Source organism: Fulmarus glacialis, unplaced genomic scaffold, assembly GCF_000690835.1.
Source record: "Fulmarus glacialis isolate BGI_N327 unplaced genomic scaffold, ASM69083v1 scaffold5972, whole genome shotgun sequence".
Classification (NCBI taxonomy): Eukaryota; Metazoa; Chordata; class Aves; order Procellariiformes; family Procellariidae; genus Fulmarus; species Fulmarus glacialis.
The window spans coordinates 94,801-111,736 of NW_009199724.1; the positions used below are offsets into that span (position 1 = coordinate 94,801).

The window sequence follows — 16,936 nt, forward strand, 5'->3', positions numbered from 1 at the left end:
ACAAAATATTACATTCTCACTTTTGATTCCCCAGAGCACTTAAATATTTCTGCTTTTGCTTTGAAAACAGTGATAACCTAATTAGTATGACTGGATACCAACACACTATTCCTCAGTACATATTTGAGCCAGGATTTAAACTTTAGCATTTTTCCCCATGATTGCACTTACTCTTTCTAGCACAGCTCATGGATGAGCTCATTATACTAGCAGCCATTAGTTTATCACAGCATAAAAATGCAAACCCACTGATTAATGTGTTTTGAAAGAAGTAATAAAAGAAGACAACAGGAAAGAAACCTGCCCAAAATTTGACCTATTTTTTTCTGTTCATGGTTGTGTATCCGTACGTTCCTTACATTGCACACAGCTTACCATTCCAAGATAATCCACCCTGGTAACTCTAAAATTCTGAAACAGTTCAAAGAAACACAGACCCTATATAATATACTGCATAACAGTTAAAAAGGGAAAGTTAACCCTTCTTTCGCTTAGGGTGCAAGTCTTGCAGTCAAAGCAACCCCACTTGAATGAGGGGTCTGTAATGCAACTGCCTAACTGAACCCTGTAATGCAACTGCCTAACTGAACCCCTGGCGACTGTTCTAGGAGACCAAATTTCAACCCAGTAACAAAGAATTACCCTACTAATTAACTTTGAAACAGTAAGATTTCATTACAGAAACACGTAATGCTTCTCTCTTCGTTCAGTTGCGCTTGGCTCAAAGTTGTTTTGTTCACTGACACCAGTCAAAGAAAAGCATGATACAGTGAAAAAGTTCACACCTACTTGATGATAGCTTCATGGGAGCGATAGTTCTCACACAGCAAGATCCTGCATGGAAATTCTGCAGGGTAGTGCTCATAGAGCCGATCAAGCAATGAAACATGAAGGTTTCTTTCCCTGGCAAATTCACTGTAGACAAAAGGACTGAGCTGTAATAGACACACACATACAAAGAAAATGTAACTAAATATGTGGACTTGGAATTTCATGCTCCCAACATATGTATTTTGCATCAAAACAAAAATGAAACCTTACTTTTACTGTACATTCATAGTTGGAAGACATACACCATGCCTATTGCATAGAAATGCCCATTCCTACTGTAAAAGTGACAGAAGACCAGCATGCTCTTAACGGAACAATAAAACATTTGGTAACTATGTAAAGAGGAGAGAAGAACCCTTATACCTAAGTTTTTTCCTTGTGACTTGCACAGATGAAAAACTCAAAGCAGACAGCTGTTTGGGGGGGAAAAAAAAAAAAACAAACCACCAAAAACACCAAACCAAAACTGTGGTTTGAATGACATTACACAATTACTCTGACAAGCACTTTACAGTTAAGTTGCTACCACAAATAGTACAGATCAGAAAATACAGAAATTTGTAACACAATTTTTAAAAGTTAAATAGAAAGTCATTGGAAAAACTAAACCCCAAGTGGCCTAGTTATTACACTATTACACTACACTACTACTGGGCTTGTTTAACAATAAAACCATCATCTATTACAGAAGGAAAAATAGAACCAAAGATGATGAACAAAGATTTTTAAAATAAAATTTCAAAATGTAGAAATTAAGCCAATCTATTTTGTCATTCTGAATACCTATGATTCAGATTCTGAGTTTGAGTCTCACTTCAGATAAATATTAGTTTTAGAAATTTAAATACTGGATACCCCATAGAGTAGCTTCTGTAAGAACCTGAGCTATAGAACAGCTCTTTACACACGCAGCCTGAGACACATAGGCCAGGTCAAGACTCTAGCCATCCAGCTGGGCTGATGCGATCTAGCCTGAAGTGGTAAGAATTCCAGTCTCTTAAAAAGCACTTCTGGAGATGTGTATTTAAAAAGCACTATCCCAATCCTTGGGATTACTATGATCATGACTTGAAATGATCTAGTAGTGTTAAATAAGTGGCAACACTACTCTAAGTTTATTACTACACACCAAAGCAAACATCCACTCTATCGCTACTGTGAAATGTCACGATAATTAAAGGCAAATCTATAAAAACAAATAAATCTGGCCTAAATCAAGTAAGGTTGACTTTTCCAAGTGCTTTCTCATGCCTACAGGCTGCAAAATGACATGCATAATCAGTGTTTTAAACTCTTCTAAACCCTTTAAACCAAGCAATTCCTAGGCACATCACAGAAAAGTCAAGGCACTGGTTAGTTTCCGTTTCCTATTTCTTACTTGTTCCAATCCTTACCAGATTATGATGCTTCTAATAAAAAAAAAGTTGTCTAAATCATAATACACATTCTCTGTATTCTTCACAGAAATTTGGAGCAGATAAATACCTTAAATATATAAATACAAATATTATATATACGCACTTTACATTCAAAAATTCTATAGCTCTTACCTGCATATGGTCTCCAGCCAAGACAATTCTTGTGTTTTTATTAGCTAATGCTAGAGGCATAATAGTTTCACACTCCATAGCTTGCGCAGCTTCATCTAACAGAATGTGTGTAAAAAAACCTGTAAAACAGAGATATCAGCAAATAAATGAAACTTGAAATATGATAAAATAAGCAGCGATAACAATACAAGAAATTATACTGAAAGTTCTGTATTCTGATAGTAACCAAAGCTAGAAAAAATTCAATATGGCTTATACAACTACTAGAAACCACACAAACAATTTTCAAACCCATCCAATGACCAACAGTGGTCAACCGATTGCCAGTGACATTAGCAGTAGCCCACAGATCTGCCTCTTTCTTCTGATATACGTGAAGTTAAACAAGTGTTTTATCTGAGCTCTCCTTATACCAAGAGGAAATGTCTCTTGGCAGACCTCCCTCAGTAGGTTTCTCAAATCTGAAAATCTTTTCATCACCATGAGGCTTGAGGAGCTTTGGATAATGACAGTGAAAAGGACTTCCTCATGTCCTGTTAACTATTTCATATACTAAATTTCCATTAAAATTGCACACATACCTGGCCACTTGGCTGGGTATGGGCTTTAAGGAATGTAGGGGGAAAAAAGGAACCGAAGTTGAAGGAAAATTTAAACTCCATCTTATGATAATATTGGACCAAAAGGTTTCTTGAGGGGGAGGAATCTATGCACTGGATAAAATGCACTTGAAAAAAATTGGGCCACAGTAGACTTATATTTAATGAAATGTAAATTCAGCATAGGTATAGAAAAGAAATGGTTTTATACACCGACATATATTAAGGTTCAAAACAAAGTATTACAGGACTTAGTGTACCATCCAATTAAGATTATATACATAAAAACATTAATTTCATACAGCTGCACACGCATTACTACGGCATGACTGCTCGTTGCCAAAGCCATTACTTCCATCTAAAGACCTGAAAATATTTACCATAAATTCCATATTAGTTTTCTCTATTGCAACAAATGCCTAAACGTAGCCATAAAAAAATTAACCGTAACAACACTCTGTAAAGAAATTCCACGTTCTCCAAAAAGCAGATGGATTTCATTTGGAGATCAAGAAAACAATAAACCCTAAGCAGCCTCTGCCCCAAAAAAATCAGTCTAACATATTTCAGTTTAGAAAACAACCCTAGAAGTATCATGTTAACATAGCATGGGTTGGTATGTGTGGGAGTTGTTTGCAAAGCTAAACAATTCACAAAACAAGAAAAAAGCTCTCTGTGTGTATTTATGCTTACATGCTCCACTGAGTAATGACCTTAATGAGCATAATATTCAAAGTCAGAATCTCAAACAGAATTTTCCCTGTTGGATCTCAGAAACACCAGATCATAGGTAGGTACTGCTGCTTTATTTAATTTTTTTTTAAATGAGGAAAAAACAGAATAAGCAAAAGGTTAATTTGAATGCCAGCAGTTTGCAGCTTTGTAATAAACATTTATTCATAAAAGAGAAGACCATTTTAAGATTATCATTGTTTTCTTTATTTTTCAACAGTTCAAAGAATTAGGTAAGGAACTGACACTGGTAAGAGGAAGATAATTCTCAAAGCATGGACACTTCTTGTCTAGAAATAATCTTACCTGGTTCAAGATCCAGTTGACATAGATACTGTGATGTATTTAAAGTAACAACTACTACTCGTTGCTTAAGAATGTCTTCTTTCTGTGGCATCTGAAAGGTGGAATGTGTGCTTGAAATCAAACAGTACTGATGCACAACTGGGTGGACAGTCTTTACCCAGCGATTTCTGAAATATACCCTAGAAAAGAAAAAGGGGGCTTATTTTCTATACAGTTTGAACGCAGTGACAGCCTAATATTTCAAATGCTAATATTCTGTTTTCTGATAAATAAAAGTAATCTTCAGGAAGCAAAACATCACAACTGTGCAGAATTACATGCTAAAATGTCTTGGATTTACCTTCCATTATTTGCTGTACTGCAATTCTACATACATGAACAGTTACCAAGGATTAATTCACATATGAAAATCTGTAAATTCTTCATACGTTTAAGTTCTGCGACCCTCACATCAATGTTTATTTCATTTTAAACTATCAGTAAACTCCTTTTAAAGAACTATTTCCTCAGCTGAAATATAAATATAGCCCACAGTCTTGGAACTGACAGAGCTGCAGTAGTCTGCACATTTCATCAACTGCAGCCATAGGATCTTTAAAAAAAAATTCAGAAGACATTAATAAAATCCTGTATTTTTACACATACTATATGTCTTCTGAGTTCTAAGAAGCAAAGAGGAAGTATGTTCATCTTTTTATCATGCAGGGCCATAATTATGATTCACTGTATAAAAGAACGAGAAAATAGTGCCAAAAAGGATGGCTAGAGTCTAAAATATCAGGACATTGTCACCAAAGCACTGGACTTCAAATATCTTTCCATTACACAAGATAATTTTAACCACCATATCACGAGATCAATGATGAATTTTTCCTTAAAAAGTGATGAAATGTTACAGCCAGTCTAGCTAAATGGAAGAGGAACAGGGAAGACGCAAAGAGTATGCCCCAGAAAACAGAGTACAAATAACTCCACAGAGGTACATAGAAATATACCAAAACACACCAGCTGAGGATCTGGATAAAGATGTCAAAAGGCTTCTCTATGGAGTGTTCCTCAAAAACAATCTGTATCAAGTAAGAACTGTGAATGTAAAGTGGAACCTTAAAACTACAGGAAACTATTGTACAGATATTAATATCTAGAATTAAAGTTATTTCAATTTATTTCCAAAGCAAATTAAGATTAAATGATTTAAACTAATTAAATTAATTTCGGGATTCAATGCTGTTTGGTTTATCTATTCATTATTTATTTCCTTCTGATTAATTTCTGCTGCGCCCATATTACAAATCCCAAATCATTAATAAAATATGTGGAAAAGTGTAATTATGCACCTAAGTGCAAAACATGATTGCACTGGCTGGACTTCGGATATCATGTGTCCACCCATATTTGAAAATTACAGCTCAGTTCCATATAACGTGAGAGAAACAATTATTAGGATTATAATAAATTTGGTTTGTGAAAATACAATGTCCATTTTGGACAATACGCACACAATGAAATGCAAAGAGGTGCAAACGCACTGCAGTATTCTGAATGGCTTTTTAATTTGACAACACAACCAACCAAAATTGACACTTCGTGACCAAAGGCAACTCAGTTAAGACTGGGTTCAGTGCAGGAGCAAACAATACACTCCCGAGCCATGCTCAGAACAAGAACCTTCTAATGTCACCCCAATATATTTATTTCTTATCAGCCATCAAACTGATAAGCTTTATTTGATAAACTGTTATTACATCAATGTAACAACACAAAGTCATGGCCTAATAGCTAGAACAAGGTAGTAGGAGCAAGATAACCCCTGCTCTGTTTATCCCAGCCATTCAGTCAGCTTTTATATGATTCAGTTTCTCAATCTTAACTGAGGGTAATACTTACCTACCATCTCACAGGAGTACTGTGAGGATTAATGAGTTTATTGTGAGTTTATGTTTGTAAAGCACTTTGAGATTCTTGGATGAAAGGTGCTATTGAAATGTAAAATATTATGGTTATTAGACATTATTATACCATGCACTGTCTTTTATTACAAAAATTCAACTATGTGTGACTCACAGATTGGCTGACAGCATTTCAAACTGCATTGCTGCTTACCCATCAATTTCTTTTATTTTGATGTGAGATCAAAAAGGTATCCCAGAGCTATTATTCACCACTGGCATAAAAACACCTGGCAGATGTGACTACTTCGAAAACGTCATGATATAAGTAAGCCACACTGAACAAGGGATTTCTTTCTCAGGTGCAGTCTGGGCTAGTAAAATCTCCTGTAATTTCATTAGTAGGTTTTTTTTCTTAAAGGTAGAGGAACCTATTACAAAAATGGGTTTTACCAGCTTAACACGAATCGTAACGTTTTACCCTGCAACATACCCTTAACTTCTGATTAAAGAAGTGACCCTAACCTTCTAATCTTAATATCTGCATAAGCAAAGTACCTGAATGCCAGCAGCCAGGCAGCTATTAATCAAAACATTCATTAGTACCTGCAACACATTCTATTAGTGTGCAGTTATAGGTACAAAAATGAACAAAAACTGCAGGTACAAAACCAAAGCCCAGCCATAGCTCACATGAGAGTATATTTTCTCACATCACGTGCCTCACATCAAGACTTGAATTTTGGAGAAATTAAAACCTTGAAAGCTAAGGTTCACCCAAACCACAGGCAGTGAAATTACTAGCAAATACATAGAGAACCATGGGATTGAAATGGAAATCCCATAAGATTATAGATTAGGGACTCAATCTTCTGCAAACAAAAGCACTGAATATACCCACTGTACTTACTAATGCTGGGTTAACATGCACAGAATCTGCATTTTGCGTGGAAATTCATACCAAATTACTTCCAAATGTGGCATATGGATATCTACAACGAAAGCCTTCATTTCTGTGGACCTCTAGCCAATGAGCCAAAGAATGGAACAAACTGTCAGCTAACCTATCTATGTTTCCATCAACTTTCCAGCCTTTACATCAAAAAAGAAATTTGCCCAAATATTTCTATTGAATGTTAATCAAATTGAGTATTCCTAATCTTTCATGTTTTGCTTCCATTGATAAATTTCCATCAAAGTACCAATTTGTACAATAGACTATTTGCTAAAGTAGTGAATTTATGTCAGTAATTAAGATTCACAATCATTTCCTTGTTCATGTTTCAGGCTGGGATTGCTGCTAAATCACTTAAAATACACTTCTAAAACTTAATAAAGGGGGAGTCTAGAGTCAGAACCGCTGACAGAGGCTAAACAGAGTTTCACTCGCACTCGTGTCCTACAAAAGTGACTTCTACTTCCCATGACTTCTTAAAACAGAGTGAATGGGGACTAAATTTAAAATTCTTCAAAACTTCTTTTCCCTGTTCTGAACCAGAAAACACTAACTCCTCACAGTTCTTGATAAAAAGACCAGGATTCTCCCTTTAGGCTGTGCTCCAAAGAACTCTTCTTGGATAAACTCCAATCCCAGCTCCTCAGATTTTGTGCCGTTATTTCTCACCTGAAATCCCCCAAGCAAAAAGAACACAGAAGCTTAGAGGAAAAAGAACCTAGCAGTCTTATTTCATGCCTCTGTTAAAAGACCATAAAAAAAATTAAATCTAAGTAGTCCCAAGAAGCCTAAAGAAAACTTTAAAAGCGCCTGATTTCCCTCTTCCATTTCTTTTGATCTACCTCCAAAGAGAGGCTCATTCTCACGAACAAGTATGTTCCTTGGGATGCAGAAAACATGTGAAGAACCTGTCTTACAACCTGAAAGTTAACTCTTTTAATCAATCTTTCTTTGAGGATGGCCTAAGATAGAAGCTAGAGTTGCACGAAAAAAACTAATTGGCTAAAGAGGCATTTATTTTACAAGCTAACATTTGTTAAGACAAATTAATACTGTTTTCAGTACCGGAAATTTACTCCAGGCAATTTGGAAAAAAGGGCAACAGTCCTTTAGGAACTGTTGGGTGTTTGTTTTGAGTTTTGGGGTTTTTTTTAATTCAAACTCTGGTTTGCTCCAATTGATTGATTTTTATAGTTTGGGTATCTCCTGAAGCTAGTAGCCACATACTAAAGCTACCTGGTTTCAGGCTGCATGCAGTACTTACATATGTATGTTATGATCAAAATATTTTTAAAAAAATGAATTGGAGAGGTTTCAGCTGAGGTATTTTAAACAGAATCAACTTATTTTCTGACATTGCTGAACTGATAGTTAGCAATAACATGTTTTGGAATAAATAAAAATATTAAAAATACAGATAACAGCAGTATCAAACTCTTTCCTTTTCCCCTAGTATTACATGCAAAACCAGCGTATAGATACAACTAATTTTGAAATACCAGGTAAAATAAGAGTAATAAACAGTAGATACCTCAATCACTGTATGCCCAGAAACATACAGAGAAACTGCTGCTATCTGCTCCCTAGGTCTTGACTGGAGTTTTTAGAGGAGATGGTGATAATCTGAAGTATCTAGCTACAGTGCCTACCTCAGCAGCCTACCTCCTGAAGACCCTAGCAGTTGATGGAGAGAGACAAGCACATCCACAGAGTAAAAGGGTATACAAATCAGGAGCCAATTACTACCTCTTACGGCTCTGACTCACCATCTAAAGGTGCCTGCTTCTCCACACTTAAAATCAAGTGTCTTAGCACCTAACAGAAGCACTTAATCGAACGCTCTTTCCTCCTAACTGAAGTTAGGGTTGGGTTTTTTCTTTCAGAAACACTTCTGCATTAATTTACTGAAGTATAACAAAATCGTTTCAATGTCAAGTTTTGGAAGACTCAGGTTTTGGAATGTGCCTCTAATACAACTGAATCTAATCAAACCCAGGGGCATTTTTTTTTTCTGGGTACGAATTTGTTTATGGGCATCAGGACTATGAGAATTTGGCCTTCAGGCTTCACCGGTATTTTATTTAGATGCGGAACTTAAACTCAACATAAATTCTCAGTGTTCGTTCTGACTTTGCATTTTCCAAAGAAAGTTACTTTGTTAGGAAAAATTATGAATTTATAACATGATATTTAAACAAAAACCCCCAAACTTTAGGCTTCAAACTTTTATATTGCATCATTGACGAGATAATTTATTTAGTGTACATCTTACCTACAGAAATTTACAGAAATATTTACACAGTTCTCAGTACTCAATGTTGAATAATTAAGCTTTCCTTCTTTAAAAACAACATAAATATTATGGTGCTCCCCACTAAGCTATGGAAACATTTTTAGCAAGGATACTATTCAGCCGACTCATCACTTATAGAGTAAATAAGGAAAAAAATGTAAAGCAAACTGTTCAGCCGTTTAGAAACACATCAAACTCTGCAAGTAGCACATCCGGCTTTGATAACTAACTGCTTCTACTCCACTTGATTTTTCCTTTAATATATTACAAGAGGCTCAGAGCACCCTGTTTAAACTAACACTAATGATTTTAATTTGAAAATATATCTTGACAACAGGCAGTAAGAAAGGCAACAGATCCATAAATAATTTTATGTTAGGAGTCTCACATAGCTCTAGCTTTCAATTCAGATAATCTGACCCTTTAACTCCTGCCAGATCAGGTCGACATGCAGTTAGCTTTCACAAAACATATGCTTCTCAATTACATGTAATATTTTTTATTTGAAAACCTACATACTTACAGATCCATAAATATATATATACACAATTCCAGAGGTGCCTCCATTTTCTAAAACTTTCGCTTTTCATAGAGAGATCATGACTATTTGAACAATATCATATAATCTACAGCAGCACTTTCTGAAGGACTCATAACAAATACTATGACAATTATACTTAAGTTCAAACATTCAGTGAGTTTTAAATTATGTGCTGTAATTTTCTTGGCAAATATGTATATATATTTTAACCATAAGAAAAATACCACTTTCGTTTATGTATGTTTTTCGTAAGTATTTCTGACACTGGACTATATAGTTGAATACAGCACATAAAAGAAGGTAGCAAAAGCCTAGCAACCACAATAAAGCTGTATTTAACTTTAACTCCTTGCTCTGTTAAATCACACTTCCATATTCCTGAAAGTGTCAATTAGACACATTTTTTCCCCACCACAAAATTAAGACACCATAATGCTTTTCATCACAAAGTGCTTTACAAATCACCTTAAGACAATCTGTGTTAAAATACAATCAGATCAAAGGTAACTTTTCAAAAATAAGCTGCCGCCTTTTCCTTGGCCAGATCCTCAGTGTCTGTAAAATGTCACATGGCAACTAAAGCCAACAAACCTAAGAGAATTTACACCTGTTGTAAATCTAGCCCTTTCACATAATTTCATTGGCTTTATGGACATTGCATAAAATATAAGTCCAGGATGGCTTTTAATAGCTATCAAGTAAACATACAGAGTAATTTTCTTAGTAACATAATAAACTCACACACTGGCATTCAGAAAATGATGCCCATAATTTAAAAAATATATACCAAGCTAGCCGTATACGTTATATATTGTGATTACTGCGCAAAATATTCCCAGGAGCGAGTTTCTGCCACAAATAAATCCTCCTTAACTATTTCTAGGCAAGTTTACCCTCCTTGCTCTTAAAGTTTCCACCTCTCCTTCGTTTTTTTCCTTAACTGATTTTCCCAAAATAGCCATGGTAAGTACATTTAACCACATATACAATGACTTCAAACTGACTTATTAGAAGAGGCCAAACTACTTTCACATGATTCTCTAAATATATAGCTCCTATGACATCAAAATTTTTCTTCAAAAAGCCAGGTGAGTAGCCCCAGTTTCCAAATTATCATTGTAAGTGTGAGTCAAAATTTTCTGGAACTATAATACAATTAAAGTTCATTTTCTTTTATCATAGTAGCTTTTAGAGGAGCATATCAAAAGTTTGCTCATTAGGAAAGACACATTTATCAATAGAATAATAAAAGCTTAAAAAAGGATGTCTTTATTTTTATTTAACAAATGACCCAAAATTATGTTGACAATGTTTCACGTTCCTTTTAGTCTATGTTTTTAAAAGCACTGCTGGTAACGCCAATATGCTTTTATGTTTTAGAAGTTCTTTAACCTTTTTTATAGACACCTTTTCTTAAGAATAGTATTTTATAGATACATAATAAGCCTTAAAAAATACCTGAGAGGTCTTGCCTGGGGATTGCCTGCTTCTACATATGGATGTAAATAATCCTTTATGTAGAGATCAGCAGCACTATTAGAATGGGTGCAAATGAGAATCCTGCTGGAATAAATGGTGCAAATAAAAAAGCAATGAAGAAACAGAAAACAATTCAAAGCAGTAGAATACAAAAAAAAGGAAACAGTGGCCATCTTCCTGCACATTTGTCTTAATGAAACTAGTCACTAACCTACCGTAGTTTGCATGATTCAGCCCTTTAACTCAAATCCTTCAGTTAGGAAAAGATTTAGAGTTCAAACAGTTTTTCAATAATTATTTCGTGATTATTAATCTAGACTTGATTTTAAGTAAGGAACAGTTTTTATTATCTAGCATACTGCAAAACTTCTCTTGTCGAGCAAATCACAGTCATTCTACATATTATAAATTTTAATTAGTTTTGTTCTAAATGGAAAATACAGGCTAAGACTATAAAATTACGTTATCATTCAAAACAATGACGGATGGCTTGGGTTTTGTTTGTTTTTAAGCTGGATGGAAATTCTATATTTCTACCTTTCACTTGAATTTAAGTAAAAAATTACATCTTCTCTGCTAATCAAGTATCACTTTATATTTAGTGCCCCATCTCACCTAGTATCCTGTTGTTGGAGTATGTGCTTGACTGCCTGAGCCAGAGTGAACGTTTTTCCTGTCCCATAGGGACCGATGATAAGAACAGGAGGCAGTTGTATTGAAAGTGGAGTAGTGATAGCCAGAACAGCCTCTTTCTGCTTAGCATTTAGTCGAGGGTCCAACTGCTCATCCCATTGTCTGTACAAAAGGAAGCAACAGAGTTTAAAAACAGAAGCTATGACAATCTGCTGTCAGTCAGAAATGAAATTAGGTAAGATTTCAAAAGCTTCAAAGAAATTAAAGAGCTTATATGTTACTGTATTGATCGTGTCATTCTGAGGCACACTGAAACAAATCAACAAATCTAGCCAATCACATGCTTTAATCACAAAACTTTGATAATAGTTGCAATAAATCAGTTGAGGTTTTTTTTTCAAAAGGAATCTAACTCCTTCTCAATTTACATTATCTCACCCAACAATAATTAACCTGCATAGTACACATACTAGAAAAAGTATATGCTGCACTATCACCTGATAACAAAAGCAAGTAGACATACAATGATCTTCTACTATTACTATGCAAAATGTAACATTAGTTATGTTTCTTCCCTGGAGTATTTACATCGTCAACTTTAAAAGTCAACAGTTATACCACCCCAGGGCTTCGTAAAAATTATCTATGATGAATTTCAAAAACAATTTAAAATGGCTACCAATTAACTGCAAACTTCTCTTTACTTTTTTTTTTTATATCATTAAGGCACATACCTCTAACGGGAAAGCAGTCTAAAAAAAGGATTTTTGCTGTAACCAGCTAGTGATACCAGCATTAAGAGGAAGATGCTTTCAGAAAATTCCAGTCAGCATAGGAGGTTAAAGATTTGTAGACACAGTTTTTAATATTCCCACTGACAGATTTAAAAGTAGACATGCATAGTAAAAAACACCTGTCACTGCTGCACATATGGCCATACTTTAGTAATGTGATCTGCTTTGGTACAAGCACTATGCTTCTAACAGACTGGGAAAGTTTCTATTCAGTAGTAGTTAGCACCAGGGAGTAAAATCAAGAGGGAATTGACTGAATTCCTAACTTTTAAGACAGCTACGAACAACAAGCTGGCAGGAGACTCTAGGAAAAAAACATGCATATTACACTGACTTAAACTGAACTGCAACCATTATGTATATAAAAAATATAAAACAATTATAAAATAAATTGTATCACCTACAACTGATATGTAAATTTCTGTAAATATAAATTTCCTGACATAAAACAGAGAAGACAAAGTTTTAGCTTATTGACTTACCTTCTTTTTATTTAAATCACTGCTTACTTCCAAACTATTCCTAAACACTATTTCCTTGTAAGATTCACTCAAAACTTAACTAAGTCAGTGAAAAGATTGTCACTGACGTCCATTAGCTTTGTAGTATAACTCGATGCAAAACCCATTCCCTTCTTTCTGCCTTTACTGTCAAAGCTTTGATGAATGCAGCATCCTCACCCAGAACACTGCTACCACCCTTTTATCATCTCTGGTCTCCCTACACTTCCAAAGACAAACTAAAATTTTTCCAGTGATTTTTGTCTTATATTATCTCGCTGTCTCAGGTTTCTGGCCTGATCACTTTCCTTTTAATCCTTGAGCTATCTTCTGATTTGTCTTGCATCATAATCACACTCTTAATTCTCACCTTCAAGACACCACATGACTCCTCGCATGCTGTACAGGCTATCAGTTCCACATACCTCTCATTTCCCTGGTTTCTAAGTACAGAAACCCCATGCCTCTTTTATCCTTCCCCATGCAGCAAGAATACTGAAAATATTCCCTGAGCAACACAGCCTGACATTTCTCTTCCCTAAGTTTCCTCTTCAAGACAAACTATTTTCACTGCATCACTGCATTAGCCTTAAGTTTCCTTGAAAGTATTTATATAACGTACAGGTTTATGTTTCATAAAGGGAACTGTAAGACATGTATACAAAAAATCTCAGGACTGCTTGCAAGTGCAATGCTGGTCCTTCCAAGACTCATTCCCACACTTTTCCTAGTCATCCCCCTCAGTGATACGTCCAAATTTGGGCTCATTGCATCAAACTTTAAAAGTACTAATGGATCGCTCCTTGCAAATAGAAGTCTGCTGCTTGAGATCCTGCACAGCAAACTCCTTGGAACTGGTATTTACATTCCTATAAAGTATCATGCATATTTTCAGTGAAGAACAGCAGAACAGTAAATAACAATAGCAGATTTGTTTTCTACAGCTGCAATACAACTGCAATGCCTATAAAACTACAGCTCAACCGCAGGGAAAAGCAATCAACAGATTCTAGTCCTCAGAGGATCACTTTTCTTGTTTTATTTAGAACAGTTTCACTCCCTTCTCTGAACCACCCTCACCATTAATGAAGAGCAAGGCATTTTTCTCGTTCTAGGGCAGATTTTAGCCATCTGTTACGAGAAGTGCAGTACTGCATTACCATACAATCTTTGATATTAAAGTGTTTGTATTCTTGTACCTGTTGGGACTCCAGGGTATGGTGGGAGTCATGCTGACATCTGGAAACAAAATACTGTTGTCCTTAATCCTGTCCAAGGCATAATGCATTTCACAGAGGGGTAAGCGATTTAACTGAAACTGAAGTTCAACCTGCAGTACAAAATGAATGAATAAATGAAGAGGTGAATCAAAAATGATTAATTTAGAAAACACTCGTTAGACTTTGCTGCATATGATACATTTTTATTTTTCTGCAAACTGCTGACTCTCAGAACAAAACAGCAAACATCATTCAATCAAAAGATTTGTGATAAAATTAACTTGCTCTTTTTTTTTGTTTTGAAGCAAAGATAAATACAGCATTTTCTCTAATTAATTTTATTGTTTGACTTTTAAGATTAGATTCCACTGTATTTTCATTTAAAAAAAAAAGGGAAAACATTCTTGGAATTACTTTTTGAATACAAAAAATACTGCTGGAAAATATTATTGTCCTTAAACATTGTTTTTACAAATACAAGCTTCCATCCCTTATCTTAAGAACAACCTCAAAAAAGTGACAGGCCAGAAATTTTTACGGATCAACAGATGACATAAATCAGATGTGTGACCAGCAGAGATAAACCCCAAACATTATTCATTTCTAGTCAAACTTTCTGGAATAATATAACTTGTCATTTATATTCAATTATTAGGACTCTCCAAAAGTTAATCTCTAACAATTAGTTGCTTATCAATACATTCATTTTTTTGTTCTCTCAGTTACTTGTGGTTTAATGCTAGTAAATAAAAGATAATGCCAACAAAGTTCTGGTACAAAGCCAGAAACAACATGCAGAGCACGTTAACATCCCTGATTAAATTCAGAACTGAACAATGGATAATGAAATTAGTTTATACATACATATACTAAAAGAGCAAAGAGAAAAATACATTCTTAATTTGAACATGGGATAAAAGCAGCTCCTGGGGAAACAATTCATAAAAACAGCTCGCTCAGATTATCATTTACACATATTTAATCTCTCCAAAAACAAATGAATCTGATCAGAGCATTGCGCCAAAGAACTACATGTTAACAACTAACACAGAAGCCGTTATACAAAATTTGACACAGATTTGTACTAATATAAAACAGCATAAAAACACCCAAAGCTGCTGAAGAACTTCAAGTGACTGACATACATTTTCAGGTTTTTTTCAAAGCATTGCTATCTATAGCTAAATACTAATATAATTATTGTGCTACAACTCAAAGGAGCATTTGTGATTAAATAACAGTAAATAAGTACCTTTCTGAGATTTACAATGAACTGTGAGCATGCTTACAAACAGCCAGCCAAATTACTGCAACCTGCCTGGAAAAGTATCCCTCATTTACAGGAAAGCATACCAGCAATATTTAAAATTTCTACAGTCATCTTTACTGATAGATTTCACAACCACCTTACAGAAACTGGTTCTGTACTACCAATTAACAGATGAGAAAAATAGAAACAGAGTAAAGACGAGCTGAAGCTGGTACATCAGCACCATCACACCGCTGAAGAGATGGGGCAAAGCTGCAGTCAAGCACCCCATGTCATCCCAGAGAAACACCATGGAGGTGACAGAATTTAGAGTCATTCTAAATGCACCCCCATGTCCAAAGCAAAAATCTGGTCTCAGATCTATTAATCTTCTCCTCTAGCACTCACTGATTTTCTATTAGTCAGTCCGTTATTACTTAATCACACTTTAATCTCATGATAAGTATTGCTACCAACCAGAAAGTTCAACAAATACAAAGCAATACTAGAATGTATTTTTGTAATTATCTTTTCTGACAACTTATATAAAGACTTTGAAAAGTCCTTGTCAGCTAAAATAAGTTTTCCTTATATACTACAAACAAAAACCAATTTGTTGTATTAAAGATCCCTGTGGTTATCAAAATAAGATGGCAAACTTGGGGAAAAAAAAGGCGGGGGGGGGAGTTAGAAAAGCAGACAATCACTTCTCTAAACACGACAGGCCATATAAACTTCTCTCATGATCTTTCTCCTATGGAGGAGAATTCCTCCTATGGAGGAATAATTTAGCCTTTTAGATTTAACTACTTGTTGGACCTGACACTCCTTTATCTGCCCACAAGTCACTTCCTACCATAGGGATCACACCTGTAAAAACCCTCTTGTGCACCAGTAACGTTTACTACTTGAAGACCATCTCTTTCAAAAGGATTTGCAAAACACAGTTCTTAACATTTTCTTTCTTCTAGTGTATTTAAATATTACACTGTTCATATTATTATGTAGCATGTAAAATCAACACTAGCTTTGCTGTAAATAAACATTTGCTTGTATCAGTGCAGAATGTAGCCATCAACTTTCAGTCTCCGGCAGATATGAAGACAGTAAATATTCATCTTGACTATCACATTTTACAGCAAGATGTATAACCATAACTCTGAAGAAACAGGCAGTAACAAATCTGTACAACATTAAGCATGGAGTTCACTAAAGTGATTGTAACTGCTAGGAAAACTTTCTTTAAAGAGGGCACATGAACGTTTAAGAAATTTTTTCCCACTGTTCCACATGCAGTTTATGCCTATCCACTACCTTAGTAAATACCCTGGGCTTCAAAAGCAGTGTGGTTTAGCACTTGTCAAG

General features: G+C 35.1%; 1 protein-coding gene across 1 annotated transcript in view; it reads right to left on the minus strand.

Annotated features, from left to right (window-relative positions):
* Positions 1 to 16,936, minus strand: part of HELZ (helicase with zinc finger) — a 72,605-nt gene that overhangs the window by 29,645 nt on the left and 26,024 nt on the right. The window contains 6 exon segments of the mRNA XM_009573344.1: positions 790 to 935; positions 2,382 to 2,500; positions 4,019 to 4,197; positions 11,155 to 11,256; positions 11,791 to 11,970; positions 14,302 to 14,432. Of these exon segments, the coding sequence (XP_009571639.1) occupies positions 790 to 935; positions 2,382 to 2,500; positions 4,019 to 4,197; positions 11,155 to 11,256; positions 11,791 to 11,970; positions 14,302 to 14,432 (857 nt within the window).